The sequence below is a fragment of the Procambarus clarkii genome, chromosome 68 (genome assembly GCF_040958095.1).
Source record: "Procambarus clarkii isolate CNS0578487 chromosome 68, FALCON_Pclarkii_2.0, whole genome shotgun sequence".
NCBI lineage: Eukaryota > Metazoa > Arthropoda > Malacostraca > Decapoda > Cambaridae > Procambarus > Procambarus clarkii.
The window spans coordinates 5,329,659-5,345,233 of NC_091217.1; the positions used below are offsets into that span (position 1 = coordinate 5,329,659).

General features: G+C 35.9%; 1 protein-coding gene across 1 annotated transcript; it reads right to left on the reverse strand.

Moving 5' to 3' along the window:
- Window positions 1-2,299: 2,299 nt before the first annotated feature.
- Window positions 2,300-12,826, reverse strand: LOC123774707 (tropomyosin, muscle). Its single transcript, XM_045769218.2, has 6 exons — window positions 12,665-12,826; window positions 10,319-10,439; window positions 7,885-7,984; window positions 6,421-6,763; window positions 5,865-5,992; window positions 2,300-2,898 (listed from the first exon to the last, which is right to left on the reverse strand). The coding sequence occupies exons 1-6, from the start codon at window positions 12,716-12,718 to the stop codon at window positions 2,748-2,750; spliced, it is 897 nt and encodes a 298-aa protein (XP_045625174.2). The 5' UTR covers window positions 12,719-12,826; the 3' UTR covers window positions 2,300-2,747.
- Between the last annotated feature and the right edge of the window lie 2,749 nt (window positions 12,827-15,575).

The following is a 15,575-nucleotide window of genomic DNA, read 5'->3' on the forward strand; positions in this document are numbered from 1 at the left end:
GCAGGAGCAAGCTTGCCTTAAACGCTATTGTCAGTCTCCTAAACTCTTTCATATTCGCTAATGTCGTTATTTCGTAATGAATTAGGCACATTTTTATTTACATTACCATATATATATTTATTTATTTTTCATATATAGGGCGTTGGGAGTAAAACTCGGATTATGAAATGAACATATCATTGTTAAATATGAGCATTATTACATTAAACAAATTTTGAATTTGTATGTGACAAAGAGTAAACATTTAAATGCTTATTTTTTTTTTTAAGATATGATAACCAAGAAATATTTTACTTGCTTCTGCTGAATCGCAACTCTGTTAACGTATATTTTTGTTTTTTATAATTACGTCTTTTTTTTAATAAAGATTCACATATAATTTATAGGAAATCACTCGTTTACGTAATATTTTGTGAAAATTGCTTTTAATGTAAATTATGATTCAGGAATATATAAAGTACAAAGCTGACAAGAAACAAAAAAATTCATTTTTTTTATATAGATACCTTCACCAAATTCACAAAACAGTGATTGGGGAAATAATTGTAAAACAGCTTACTAGATCGTCTTCTGGGGGATTTATAGCCCTGATTAACCTAAACGGCTGCATTAACTGACCAAAAGCCTAATCTCAATAAACACAATAAATAGCACGCCATTCAAAGACTAAGATGCGGGTATTTGGTGTATACATAAAACTGAATTTACATGTTCGTTGAACATCAATTTACGAGGTATATCAGGAAATCTAAACTTTTTGGACTTGTATGAGAGCTATGCTCGTGGTGTCCCGTCTTCTCAGCACTCTTTGTCATATAACGCTTTGATTTTACTGACGGTTTTGGCCTCCACCACCTTCTTACTTAACTTTTTCCAACCGTCTACCACTGCAAAAGTAAACTTTCTAAAACAAATTTGGCAGCTGTTTCCTTAGTTTGAATCTATGACCTCTTTCTCTCGAAGTTGTAGTTTTCAAGAATTCTTCATTGTTAGTTTTTATAAATTCCTGTTACTATTTTGTACGTATCAAAGAGGTGATCATATCACCTCTTTTTCTTCGATATTCTGCTTTTGGTATATTTAATAATTCTAACTATCCTCGTACCTCTTTTTTTCAGATCCAAAAGTCATTTGCATGTCTATTTTTTCCAGTTTATTGTTGTGTCTTGAGATATTGACGTCATAAAACTGCTGCATATTCCAACTTTGGTCTCACAAAGATCGTAAACACCTTTATTATTTCGCCACCCATGTATTTAATAGCAATTCTGAAGTTAGCAAGTGTAGTACAGTATAAGCTCCTCAGGTGAAGTTTCTATCCACAACCATCTCTAAAAATGAAGGGACGACGACGTTTCAGTCCGTCCTGGACCATTCTCAAGTCGATCGTAGAAAGAAATTCTAAATTTCTTTCTTTAACAGAATTCTTTAAAGCCGTCTCTCTGACTTGTAGGCTGTGTGTGTGGCCAGTTATCTCCTATCCCACGTTCCATAGCGTGGCATTTATTCACATATTTCATTTGCCAAGTGTTGTTCCATACACTTGTTTTGTTCAGAGGATGTATTGCAATGTAGTATTTTATGTTAAATAATTATCAGAAGAAGGCATCAAGACAACAAGACTATGTAGCACGATTTTAAGTCTTATATCCTCCATGTGGTTTCTGGTTTACTCAAAATGAGCTTTTGCCTATTGATGCACTCCCTTTATGGGTTAGTGCTGAAAAATTGGAATTTACTCTTGCAGATTTCTTTTCTCAAGATGCTGGAGTGTCCACAGGTATTACCAATATATATTTTAAGTGATACTGCAATAAATTCATATCATTTTTAGCTGTAATTTATCTTGCAATTAGCAAAATATACAATGTTCGACCTTCTCAAGTAGTGATTTCAAGTTTAACACTTATAAAATACTTATCTTCCTATAAAACTGAATTGCTCTCTAAAGGTTAACAAAACTCATTGCTATTGACCACCTCAGCACTCAAAATGGTTGCTCATGTCATGGCAGTTTAAAATAATTATTCTTTAATATACACTTTTAAAAAATGCATTTTTTAGCACAAAATCGATTCACCGTCTATGATGCGGGACTCTTAACATTCTCCTAATGCTTGCTCCATAATCATTCGACGTTGTATTTCTTTTTTAATTATTTCCAGTTTGAATGAACACTTAATGTCAATTCAAACTGCGATTTATGTATGTATTTCACATTTCTTAGGCTTGCTATTCAACACTTTAGTGTAAAAATCTGTATGTACAAAGCGGAAATGTGTACAAATAAAACACAATATGACAGAGTATTTTATTGTAAAACCATATCCAGAGGCAATGTAAAAATATAAAACATAATACTTTCAACCGACTCCTACAGCAAGAAATTTCAGTTTTAAACAATAAATTATAGTGATACAATTTGTTGAATAGTTTTGTTAAAAGATTATGCAAACTCAAGGAATTATAATTTTACTGTCAAAATATACATCTTCCTTTCTAAATTAACAATGCAATGATGGTCTGATTTTATTTTAATGCACGTAAGCTCATTTTCAAAATTAACTATTACTTGCAGTTTCACATTTTTCTTGCTGTCCTCAAGTAACACAAATTCCAAATTCATCGCTCAGATCATCCACCAGAAAATTAATCTAAGACTGATATTGCAAATATAAACTTTAATTCCACACAACACCATAACCAAAAGAACAGGTCCTGAGCATTGTTCTCTACCTCGAGAAGATTCATTTATCTTCAGATTTTGTGGGGCTCTCGGAGACGAGCGTCTTGTCAGATTCTTCGAGGGAACTTCTTTCCAGCACTAGGTGTTTCTCGTGCTCGTCCAATGCAATGACCTCGTCATATATTTCGTCTAATTGTTGTCGAGTACCATACCTGTAGATCAAATAAAAATGAATTTAACAAACTAATCAAATACGCAGGCGATGAGTCACAATAACGTGGCTAAAGTATGTTGACCAGACCACACACTAGAAGGTGAAGGGACGACGACGTTTCGGTCCGTCCTGGACCATTCTCACAGTCGACTTGAGAATGGTCCAGAACAGACCAAAACGTAGTCGTCCCTTCACCTTCTAGTGTGTGGTCTGGTCAGCATAATCAAATACGGTTGTCCCTTATGTAAAAAAGTCAAATATTTTTTTGTAAGCTAACTTGTTATTTTTAATTAAATTTTGAATGTGAATTGCGAAATTCAGTATATTACAGTTTTGTTTTTTAAGTAAACTTATGCAACCCCACAACAAGCGAGTATCTATTCACTGCTAGGTGAACAGGAGCAGTTAGTGAAAGGAAATGTGTTCACCCATTTCTGTCCCGCCCGGGATTCGAACCCGGAAATTTCGACTGTACGTCGAGAACGAACTCGACTGTTCTACTGGAATCTTTAGATGAAGACCATTTCATTTGTGTAGCTCCCGACACGGTTATCATGAGGTTATCTTGAGATCATTTCGAGACTTAGCGTCCCCGCGGCCCGGTCCTCGACCAGGCCTCCTTTTTTGTTACACACCCCCAGGAAGCAGCCCGTAGCAGCTGTCTAACTCCCAGGTACCTATTTCCTGCTAGGTAACAGGGGCATTAGGTGAAAGAAACGTTTTGCCCATTTTTCTCAGCCTCCACCGGGGATCGAACCCGGAACCTCAGGACTACGAATCCGAAGCGCTGTCCACTCAGCTGTCAGGCGCGGGCTGAGGGCTACACTTTTAAATTCCAATGGGATGCTCTGTCTTACATGCATATTTAAAGTCTACTGAATTGTTGGGCTTAAGATCTATCAACTTCTAGTAATAGGCATCCAGCACTGGATGCCTATTAATACTAGATCTGGCCCCGTCTCAGGGGCCAGATTCACGAAGCAGTTACGCAAGAACTTACGACCTTGTCAGTCTTTCCTCAATCTTTGACGGCTTTGGTTACATTTATTAATCAATTTACAGGCATGAAAACTTCCCAATCAACTGTTGTTATTGTTATAAACAGCCTCCTGGTGCTTCGGAGCTCATTAATTGTTTAATCATTGTAAACAACACCGCCAAAGATTGAGAAAAGATGTACAGGTTCGTAAGTGCTTACGTAACTGCTTCGTGAATCTGGTCCCAGGAGACTATGGAGTTGCGCTCCGGTTGTCGGTCTGGAGTGACCTCTCCAGGGCGCAAAGCCAGGGTAGGAAAACTTCTGGAGGGTTATTAAAGGGGCCAATACAATAGATTACTGGCCATCCAGCAAGTATACTTAGTCCTGAACACCGTCCAGGACTAAAGTAAACTCTCAGTGTATATCCACAGCGTAGCGAGGTATACCTCTCGGTGTATATCTCCCTGATATATCAGAGAGATATACACAGGTTCTCATATCAGGGAGGTTCTCATATTAGTCTATGAGAACCATTCACTGTCTGAAAACCAAAACAAAATTTGAAACCTGAATGTATTTTTTGAGTAAGATATGATGTGTCTTGACGTACCATTCCCAGTACTGAGCTTTATCCCAATCAATATGTTAGACAATACAAGTCAATAACCTGGGGCCTGAGTCACGAAGTAGTTACGAACCTGTCCATCTTTGCTCAATCTTAGGCGGCTTTGTTTACAATTAATAAGCTTCGAAGCACCTGGAGGCTGTTTATAACAATAACAACAGTTGATTGGGAAGTTGTCATGCTTGTACACTGTTTAATAAATGTAACCAAAGCCGTCAAAGATTGAGGAAAGTTGTACACGTTCGTAAGTACTTGCGTAACTGCTTTGTGAATCCGGATCCTGGAATGAGAACAGATGGAGGAAAACAAATGAAAGTTGGTTCGGTTCATAAATGCTTAAAATCTAACACATAACATAACTTACCAGGCTTCCATCTTTGTATTTTTAGCATCAACAAAATGACCGTTTATTTATAGATGCTGTTACGGCCTGAATTAACCCACATTTAAATTTGTTAGGCATTTACGATAATTTGCATATAAATTTTATTTGAATTTGGGGCTGAGTAAATTGTTTAATTAATTTAACGTATGCAAATTATTCTTTATATTTATGTAAATTAAGAGACTACTGATGTGAGCATATTAATCCTTATAAACGTATTGTATACTGTATTTATTTACATGGGGAGATCAGTAATGATAACTTTTTTTTTTAATAGTCCACTGTGGGCTCACTATAGCATGTGCTACTTGGAACTTTTTGTTCAGAGTAGCTGAATCTAAAACAACAACGGGTAATTTGTGTAGAGCCGGATTTAGATTTAGAGATTTAGTATCTAGGATTTTCTGCACAAAGCTGACGATTTAGTATCTAGGTAGATATATATATATATATATATATATATATATATATATATATATGTATATATATATATATATATATATATATATATATATATATATATATATATATATATATATATATATATATATATATATATATATTAAAATAGTATTATTAGTAGGTTAATAGCCTGAATGAGTGTAAATGAAAGAGCGTTTGCGTGTGTGAAGCAGAATAAGAAATGTCTTTATATCTTATGTTGTTATGTCTGTAATAAGACATTGGGATTACTCACTAGTATTAATAAAATTAATATCTGATAACATTTTCTCATGGGGGCCAAGGCCGTGACTAGGATAACCGGTAGCATTAATTACAATTATAGAAAATACTCATTTTAATAGCAGATGTCTACCAAAACTTGCTAATTACAGTATACATCACATTAATCAACACTTCGCTCGCATTCCCCCTTAATCTGGAATGCAACTACTGAATAACATGCATCACATATACAATATTCACATACACATATACAATACTATATAAAAAAAAGAAGTTTATCCAACTTACAAGAACCTGAGGAGGAAATTTACTATGTCGCTATTTTCAAGCTCTAGCAACTCTTCCGCCAGTTCACTAATAAGATCAATTGTTGAATCCATTGATGATCTTGTTTCACTACTCGCAGACAATATTTGCTGGAAATAAATATTAATGAATGAATACCAGAGTTATTATTAGGAGAAATTCCAATTATCTTAACGCGATATAAAAACCATTTACACTACTACCATGTACAGTGAGTTATTTTTGTATGTTTTAAATATATTATTTATGGTATTTTTTTTTAGTTACACGCTATCCAAAACTTGAACAAGATACCATATTATATACAGTACATATGCGTGTGTACAAAATTTGAAACCTTAATGTATTTTTGTTATGTCTTAACGTACCATTCCCAGTACTGAGCATTAATAAAACATTAACTTTCAAACATCAAGATCCAAACGTTGTGGCTCTGAATTAGCAAGGTGTAAGTGCACATGGCCAAAAAATGATATTACATAATTTTGTCTAAATATAACTTTTGTAATTGATCAAAAGTACTTGTTGACTTTCTCACCTGATCTAGCAAGTCTTCTTCAATCACATTAAACTCCTCACAGTTATACCAATCCACTTCCGACTCCTCTTCCCCTTCTTTCAATGTGGGCTTGTCCTCTGCTTTTCCTTTGTCACTATGCATCAAATTCTCCTCACTCTGTTCCTTCTGTCCAGTCTTGATTTTGTCTTCTTGATCTCCTTCCTTAATTTTGTCTTCTTGCTTTCCTTTCTTAATTTTGTCTTCTTGATCTCCTTCCTTAATTTTGTCTTCTTGCTTTCCTTCGTTAATTTTGTCTTCTTGCTTTTCTTCCTTAATTTTGTCTTCTTCCTTTTTAGCCTTGCTCGCTTTGTTTTCTTTGCCACTATAAAAAAGATAAGTATAGACATTATTATCTATTTATAATATTTTTTTGCCACTATAAGAAAGGGAAGTATAGACATTATTATCTATTTATATTTTTTATTTGACAAAATAATTTTAAAATATAGGCCAACGGAATAAAAAAAACGTAACTAGACAGTTATTTACTGAAAATACTACTTTGTTAAATATGCAAATATTTGACAAAGTAGTAATTTAGTAATTGTGGGTAATTTGGCATTACCCACAAGGCCACAGTGTAGACAGGCCTATTGTGAACTGGTTGGGCACCGGTTCGGGCCTTCAAAACCTCCCAGTGAATACAATAGAGTTCCGGGCTGACAGGTTTTTGTCCTATCTTGGCTGAGTGGGTTGAGAAGGCAGGTGTCTGGGAATCACCTGAACGCCGGTTCGTCACCTCATTGCCCAAATATATATATATATATATATATATATATATATATATATATATATATATATATATATATATATATATATATATGATATATATATGACAGTGTCAGACCACGGAGCAAGTATTGAAACAGGAATTTCCTTAAGTACTTTCATATATTAATACATCTTCAGAAGGAATCATTCCGTCTGATATTATATATATATAATATATATTATATAAAATATAGTATAGTATTAGTATCTACATAGGAAAAAATGGAATGAAAATAAAATACGAAATGTTTTCGTTTTTCAACACATTTTCACGGAATACAAACGGAGACGACATTGGATTGGGATTAGTCGGCGTGGATTAGTCCTAAGATGGTTATGTTAGGTTTATATTATTAGCAAATATAAATAATAAAAAAATACAAAATAAATATAAAAAATAAAATTTATAAGAATATAAAATAGAAAAAAATATTAAAAAATCCAGCTTGTCTAAATTCATGAATTTAAAAAAGTCTACTTTCTGGTAGTGCATCACGAAATATTTGTACTTTCGACCACATTAATTCTATAAGTACTTTAAACCGCTTGTCTCTTGTTATGTGGGACAACATTTGAAAACCAGTTCAATATGTTTCCAACGACAAAAATCTAAAATGTCTGAACAATGTCTAAGGATTTAAACTGCAAACCATTAATATAGGATCCACTTACGTCTTCCTGCGTGTCAAAATGACATCGTCTGTCTGCTGACTGACGTCTCGACATTCTTTCGGAGACTTATCCTCCTTATCCGTATTAGGCAAGAGCATTCCTGTGTAATAACAAAAAAAAACATGGGTCAGATAATCACAAATAAGGTGAGATGTTTAGACATGGTGAGTATTTAGACGGGACTTTTTCGTGCCTATCGGCACCGCTCCTGTGCCAGGTAAGTCCACTACGGGCTCACCTTAGCCCGTGCTACTTGCCCCACTCCTGTGCCAGGTAAGTTACGGGCTCACCATAGCCCGTGCTACTTGGAACTTGTTCCAATTAGCTGAATCTATAACAACAACAACGTGCCTATCACACGGGCTCACCATAGCCCGTGCTACATGGACACTTCGTTCTGAGTAGCTAAATCTAAAACAACGTGCCAGAGTTCTCAGTTACAGCCCCGCTCCTGTGCCAGGTAAGTCCACTTCGGGCTCACCATAGCCCGTGCTATTTTGGAACTTTGTTCTAAGTAGCTGAATCTTAAACAAACAACGAGCCAGAAATAAGGGTAAACAGCTTAAGGGTTGCTATCCGGAAGCGGGAATACGGGATATTACAAACAATGAGTGATATTATCCCTGGAAATCTAAACAAGCCCGTTATTTGTATGTGTCGACGGAAATGAAGTAGGAATAACTAGGAGTGAGGCACTAATGCAGAGCTTTAAGACAGCCGTTGAATTAGGAGTAAGGGAGAGTTTCCCATTATGATTGGCATATATGTCAGGGAAAATTTTTAATGTAACGTCAAAGAGGGGATCAAAACTGTGCTGAACACAAACAATTTTGTTAAGAATTGAATGAAAAAAGTAATAAGAGTTATATAGCAGCCCATCCGCCTAAGGTTTCCCAACGTCAAGAAAATGTTATGCTAAAGTGCCCTTATCCTAACCTACCAGAGGACCCAAAACAGAAAACGGGACAGTATGTCAATTTCGCGAGCCGCTACCCTTTCCTAGTATGACGATTTTTTTTTACCTTAGGTAGAGTATGCATCAAAATGTCACGCTCTATTAGGATGGGTTGTATATATAGGTCACCAAAAGGTAGAATGGAAGCCAAGCATTTATGGGATGAAATATCTAGAACATCTAGGTTAAACATTGTGTTATGGGTGACTTAATTTTAGTTGAATAAGCTGGTTTAACAAAACCGGGAATACCGACGAAGAATTTGTTTTGAATAAGTTGACATTTGCTTCCTTAAGTAACACAGTAAGGAGCCAACGTGGGAAAATAATATATAGGAACATATGAATCAAGGAAACTGCAGAAGGCTTATTGGCCCATACGTGGCAGTGCCTAATTATATCCACCCACTCATTCATATATATATATATCTCTAACCTACGCTTGAAACAATCAAGGTCTATGTCTATTATGTTACCCGGTAATTGATTCCACAAATCGACAACCTTGTTACCGAACCAGTATTTACCCAGGTCTTTCCTAAATCTAAACGTATCCAATGTATATCCATTGTTTCCTGTTCTATTATGAACATGAAACAATGTATGAACATGAATCCAATATGTATCCATTGTTTCATGTTCTATTGTGTTGATATACTTAATACCGTATTAACATTCCCTTTGTTATGCCCTTTCATATTAAGATGATGAGTCCCAATAACGTGGCTGAAAAATGTTGACCAAACGACACACTAGAAGATGAAGCCCATTCATGCACGTGTACATTTCAATTATGTCACCCGTAACTCTTCACTTTTTCTAGAGAATGTAAAGCTTTTTCAAGCTTTCTTCATATGGCTGGTTCCATATATATACATCAGCTTCTGTAACCCGCATTCTAGTTCTCGGGCGTTTAGTACGACTTAAAACTATAGAGCCTAGAAACTAGTATTTTACAATTTTAGGTTGGTGTTCCCTTGCAAGAGTTCCCATGTGGCACTGTATCAAAAGCTTTGTTAAAGCCACGTTATAAAGCCACCTTTCCACTATCAACAGACTCAATTATGCTTTAATATAGGCAAATTTAATTTGCCCAAAACGCTATGCGTGCTAGTGGCTACAAGAATGTTAATTCAATTTATTTTCTATATTCTCTGTTAACCCCCAATGGAATTTCTTATATATAAATAAATAGAATCATTGCAAATTTATCAAACATGAACGGCCCTTAGTATAACCATGCTGTGAGTCATTTATTAATCTATGTTTTTCAGGATGAAGGCGAATGGCATTTGCAATTATCGATTCAGACCATTTTTTCCCACAATAGACGTTAAACTAATTACTGGGCACTAGTCATTTGCTGACTACAGAAATACTGTGAATCAAATGCTCAAGGCAACTGGCTTTCTCATTAGCAAACTTCTTTCTGTCAAACACACACACACGCGCATACAACTAAACCAAACAATATGCAAACCTTTCAATTCAGAAACTACTGAACGAACGTCTTCAAGAAAGAACGATGCTCCATTTATATCATTGGCTAATTCCATTCTGCGTTTCCGCATTTCCTTTAAATGCTCATCTATCGACATCATCTGAAAATATAAAAATAAAAGACAATCAGTAATAAATGCACAAAGAAGTGACAAGGACGTGAAATATCTATTATAAACTACTGCAGAGATGCTGATTCGTTCCCATAAAGACCATTAGAATTTAGGAACCTGCAGAAGGTCTTTTTGACCTATACGAGGCAGCGTATAATATTTATATCCCTCCCAGACTCAGTCACATACCATTTAAGAACATAAAAATTTAGGAAATTAAGCATAAGTCGAGAAACAGTAAGTTTTATTACATAACGGTTTCATTGATTAATTTTAATTGAGTGTGACGCATCTGCTGGAATTTGACGTGACATTGGCTGTTGGTCCAAGCGGAATCTCACTATGGATAATAAAAGAGGAAGAAGCACTCTTCTTCTCACTATCCCTGGTGTATAAAAGGTCACTAGTAACAGGATAACTACTTAAAAATCTAGAATATGGATGACAGACTGGAGGCACTAAACCACAGGCCAATGTCCCTAACTTACATACCATGCAAGGTGATGGCGAAGATTGCGAGAAAAGACAAAGAATATCTTAGAGGGAAGGAACTTTTTAACAGCCCCAGCCCCCAGCAAGGGTTCATGGATGCTAAATCTCGACTCGCAGATTTAATAAAATTATATAACCAGGTGACAAAAAATAGACAAGTGAAGGGTGGAAAGACTGCATATTTTTGAATTGCCAGAAAGCCTTTGACAGTACCCTACAAGAGCTTAGTGCACAAGTTGGAGAAGTAGGCAGGAGTGACAGGGAAGGTGCTTCATAGGCTAAGGTAGTACCATAGCAAGAGGAGCCTGTAAATTACAGCGAGGGGCGAGATATCACTAGGAGAGTCCCATAGAACTCAGATCTCTGATGTATCCTATTCCTCATATACAAGTCAATGAACTTCCAGAGAAAACAAAAACTCATTCCTTTCAATATTTGCCGATAATGGAAAACTTATGAGAAGGATTAAGACGGAAGACATGATTACCACATTGAAAATTCAATGGGGGAATTAATAGGGTAGATAAAGACACAGTTTAACACGCGTAGTACACATGAGCCATACGGACATAAGAACTAATTTTTGTTAAACATATTCAAGCAGAGCCATATACATCTCTTAAATCACCAGTCCATCACTCATTCAAAGTTTCGTTAAAAAGAATCGATTTGAATATAGTTTACACTAAAAAAAATTGGATTCAAAAAGCCTAATACTTTGAATCCTCAAACACAGCCATTTGTTCTTAATGCAACTGACTGGCCAGAATCTGCGCCAAGTTGATGGGGTTCTGGGAGTTCTTCTACTCCCCAAGCCCGGCCCGAGGCCAGGCTTGACTTGTGAGTTTGGTCCACCAGGCTGTTGCTTGGAGCGCCCCGCAGGCCCACATACCCACCACAGCCCGAGTTAGTTGCTGGCTTCTTAGGCTATTTACTAAAGGATATTCGACAGCTTACCTAGGAATACGTCTTTGATAGTTTTTCTAGAAACAATGTCTGACAGTTCATCTAGAAATACATTTGACAGTTTACCTAGAAATACATTTGACAGTTTATCTAGAAATACATTGGACAGTTTATGTAGAAATACATTGGACAGTTTATGTAGAAATACATTAGACAGTTTATGTAGAAATACATTGGACAGTTTATGTAGAAATACATTGGACAGTTTATGTAGAAATACATTGAACTGTGTCGAAATACATTAGAGTTATCTAGAAATACATTTGTCAGTTTATCTAGAAATACATTGGACATTTTACCTAGAAATTCATTGGACAGTTTATGTAGAAATACATTTGACAGTTTATCTAGAAAAACATTTGAGTTTATAAATTACATTTGACAGTTTATCTAGAAATACATTGTAGTTTACTTAATAGAAATACATTTGAGTTTACAAGTACAATTGACAGTTTATCTAGAAAAACATTGTACAGTTTACTTAATACAAATACATTTGAGTTTACAAATACATTTGACAGTTTATCTAGAAATACATTTGACAGTTTATCTAGAAATACATTGGACAGTTTACCTAGAAATACATTAGTTTACCTAGAAATACGTTGAGTTTATCTAGAAATACAAGGTCAGGTGGGGGGGAGGGGGAGTGATAGGCCTTAAGAGAGGCGACGCCTGACGGCGGCGTCGTCTCACTCATCACCTTCACAGACAATTATCTCCCCCCTTAAAAAAAAAAATAATCCTTTCCATACCTCGTCCCGTATGGCTTGATGCAGAGTCTCGTTAGCGACGTCCTCGGAGGCCATGGTGGAGTGAGAGTGAGCGAGAGTGAGGGAGAGTGAGAGGAGAAGAGTGACAGCGGTCCACCTCCTGCCGGGGCTCCTGCTCGTCTGGCGACGCCGGCAGGAGCCTTCATTCCCCTCACACGCTACAACAGTCTTCTAAACTCTTTATTCTTATTTGAATATGCCTAAATCTTTAATATGAATTGATAATTTAAGATTTAAAAGTGTATTTTCTAATGAAATGGGTGTATTTTTTGTTTGTATATGCGTTGATTTTTGTTCCTATTGTGGTTTTAGCTGTATTGGCCGTTGGGTTCAGCGGTTGATCTTTGGGAGTTTGAAATACAAGTTTACTATTGTCAGTTGTACTATTAATGTAAACATAACTTATTCTTCAAACTATTTAAATAGCAAACAATAAATATTTGAATATGTATGATTATGAAGAAATTGGAATAATGAAATAAATGTCTATGAATCGCGACCGTTATCCTGGCAGATTTGTTTTTATTATCAACAACAAAGTCGTTATTTCAAGTTATTCAGTAAATAACTCTTACACATTTACTGAATATTTGCTGATTCATAGATAGTTAATCGTTTAGGCTTCCTACAATACTGAAGGATGTGGATTCTATAGCACTAAAAGTGTTCAATGCTGTTAAGGTATACTCTTATCATTGAAATTGTCGATTCTATACTTGTACTTTATTCAGAAGAAGCCTCTACGCTCGTACTTTATACTATCTGAAAGGATTCCTTACAGAGATTCTTAAAAGATTGCTCTTACATTTTCCACCATTCCAAAATGTCGCTTTAGCTATCGCGATAAAAGATGGCGTCTGACGATGTGTTCTCCCTGAAACCCGCCCCGAGATTCTTTTTATAATGCTCTGAGAGCTGCTCCTCTCATCGGCTTCCCTTCACCTGTGTCTGTAGGTTGGAGGTGAAAAGAATGATAGGGGAAAACTGCGTTCTCCTTGTTCTGATATAAGTCTTAAATGTGGAGCCTACCCTCCGTTGCTTTACTGTATATATCACTATTATATCGGCGATGGCTTCGCCAAAGATGGCGCCGGATGGTGTGTCCCTATAAAATTCGTATATAGGTCATTCGCGTATCATCACTGGTCAACGGGAGTGATAAATTGTAGTACATACTCATCAATATTAACTGTTCAATTTAGCGCCAACAAGACTTGGTAACTTGCAAAGATACCTGCTGTAGGCACCTTTGGTAATACAGCTCCTAATATATTTTTCGTGACAGACACATTTATACAATAGTTTATTCTACTAACTGACGAAGAGTAAATTTTATATTTTACAATTTCTTGTACCACATGTATAAATAAATCCCATTAAGTTACTACAAGTGCTTACATGACATAGTAACTTTCTGTGTGTACACACACGTATAAATCACATTAAGTTACTAAAAGCCTTTACACCACGTAATATCTTGGGGCACACACACACACATAAATCGCCTCTACAATAAAGTCTGACATATATAACTGACTCTTCACAAGTGAGCAGAGTAAATAAACTACAACTGCCTCTATCACAACTTAACAAATATAAATGCATAAAGGCTTTTCTGGATGTCGGACTACAAAATATATAAGATAGGCTAGCCATTGGTGTTGACAGCTTGGAGAGGTAAGATAATTATTAGGTTAAAGCACTGTGCCATCACGACTATATAGCACATGGAAGGGATGAGGAATAAGGATAAGGGATAAGGAGTAAGGAATAAGGGATAAGAAGGTTAAGGAATAACGTAAGATTTTAAGGGTTGACAAATGTTAATCTTCTTGTTCTTGTTCAAGCTGTTCACTTGTGACAGTTAAGCAAGTCCCAGCTATGTCTGGGTACAAGTGACAGGATGAACAACCCAGCGGGTTTTTTTCCTATTGGGGAGTGTTGTACATGCTGCTATGGCGGTGTGTCCACCCACAGGATGAGTGGCGCTGCCTCAAAATTAACCAAAAAATTAAATAAGTGGATAAGGATTTAGGATAGGACAGAGGGAAGGATTACTACCCAACCACCTTACCACTCCAAGCTGTCGAGGCAGGATCAGGTATAACATTTGGGGTTTAAGGCTCATGCTCGGTGATGATATAGAAAATTGGTTTACTGAGGCTTATATAAAATATATATAAATGTAATATTTTCCCCTGTATTTTAATGTAAGTTTATTCTTCAATATTTGTAACTCGTTTATAGGGGTTTTCTAAAAGATCTTGTTCTGTACTACTGAAACACTTGGTCACTAAGAATTGTAATGTATAATTGCCTTGTAACACTTATGTATATGTAACTTATATTGTATTTTTTTAAATAAAGATAAAAAAAAAAAAAAAAAGTTGGGTCGGGGATTGAACGCTGGGAAAACAGCGGTGGTTACACCTGGTTTAACTTAGGCGCTATGGCCATATACTGTACTTGGCCTACGATTTAAGAACTGAAACCTATAAAGATGCGTTATCTCATTTAAATCTAAATATCCAAAGTTGATAGTTAATGGTATTCACTTCCACCGTGAATAGAGATGATAGAACACGTTCTAGTAATCCATTCAACTCTAATTTGGGAAATGCTGTATATAATTTCTCAGGTTAGAGAACAGAAGCTTAAAGATCACTAACATCTATTAACAGAGAAGTTGTCTCATTAATCATATGAGAGTTGGCTTATTGGCCATGGCGAGGTTGAATTGATCATGGAAAGGTTGTGTTGTGATCATTGGAAGGTTGCGTTGCTGATGATGGGAAGGTTATGTTTACTGGACAATGGGAGATTATCATATACTAATCATATAACAACTATTCGTGTTGACTGGTTGTCCGGGAAAGACTTCAGTCACTGTAAT

Coding starts and splice junctions, on each gene's coding strand:
- LOC123774707 (XM_045769218.2), bottom strand. CDS start 12,718: ATGGCCTCCGAGGACGTCGCTAACGAGACTCTGCATCAAGCCATACGG. Junction 7,985..10,318: donor AGTAGTTTCTGAATTGAAAG/GTTTGCATATTG, acceptor GTTATTACACAG/GAATGCTCTTGCCTAATACG. Junction 2,899..5,864: donor AATTTCCTCCTCAGGTTCTT/GTAAGTTGGATA, acceptor TTTGATCTACAG/GTATGGTACTCGACAACAAT.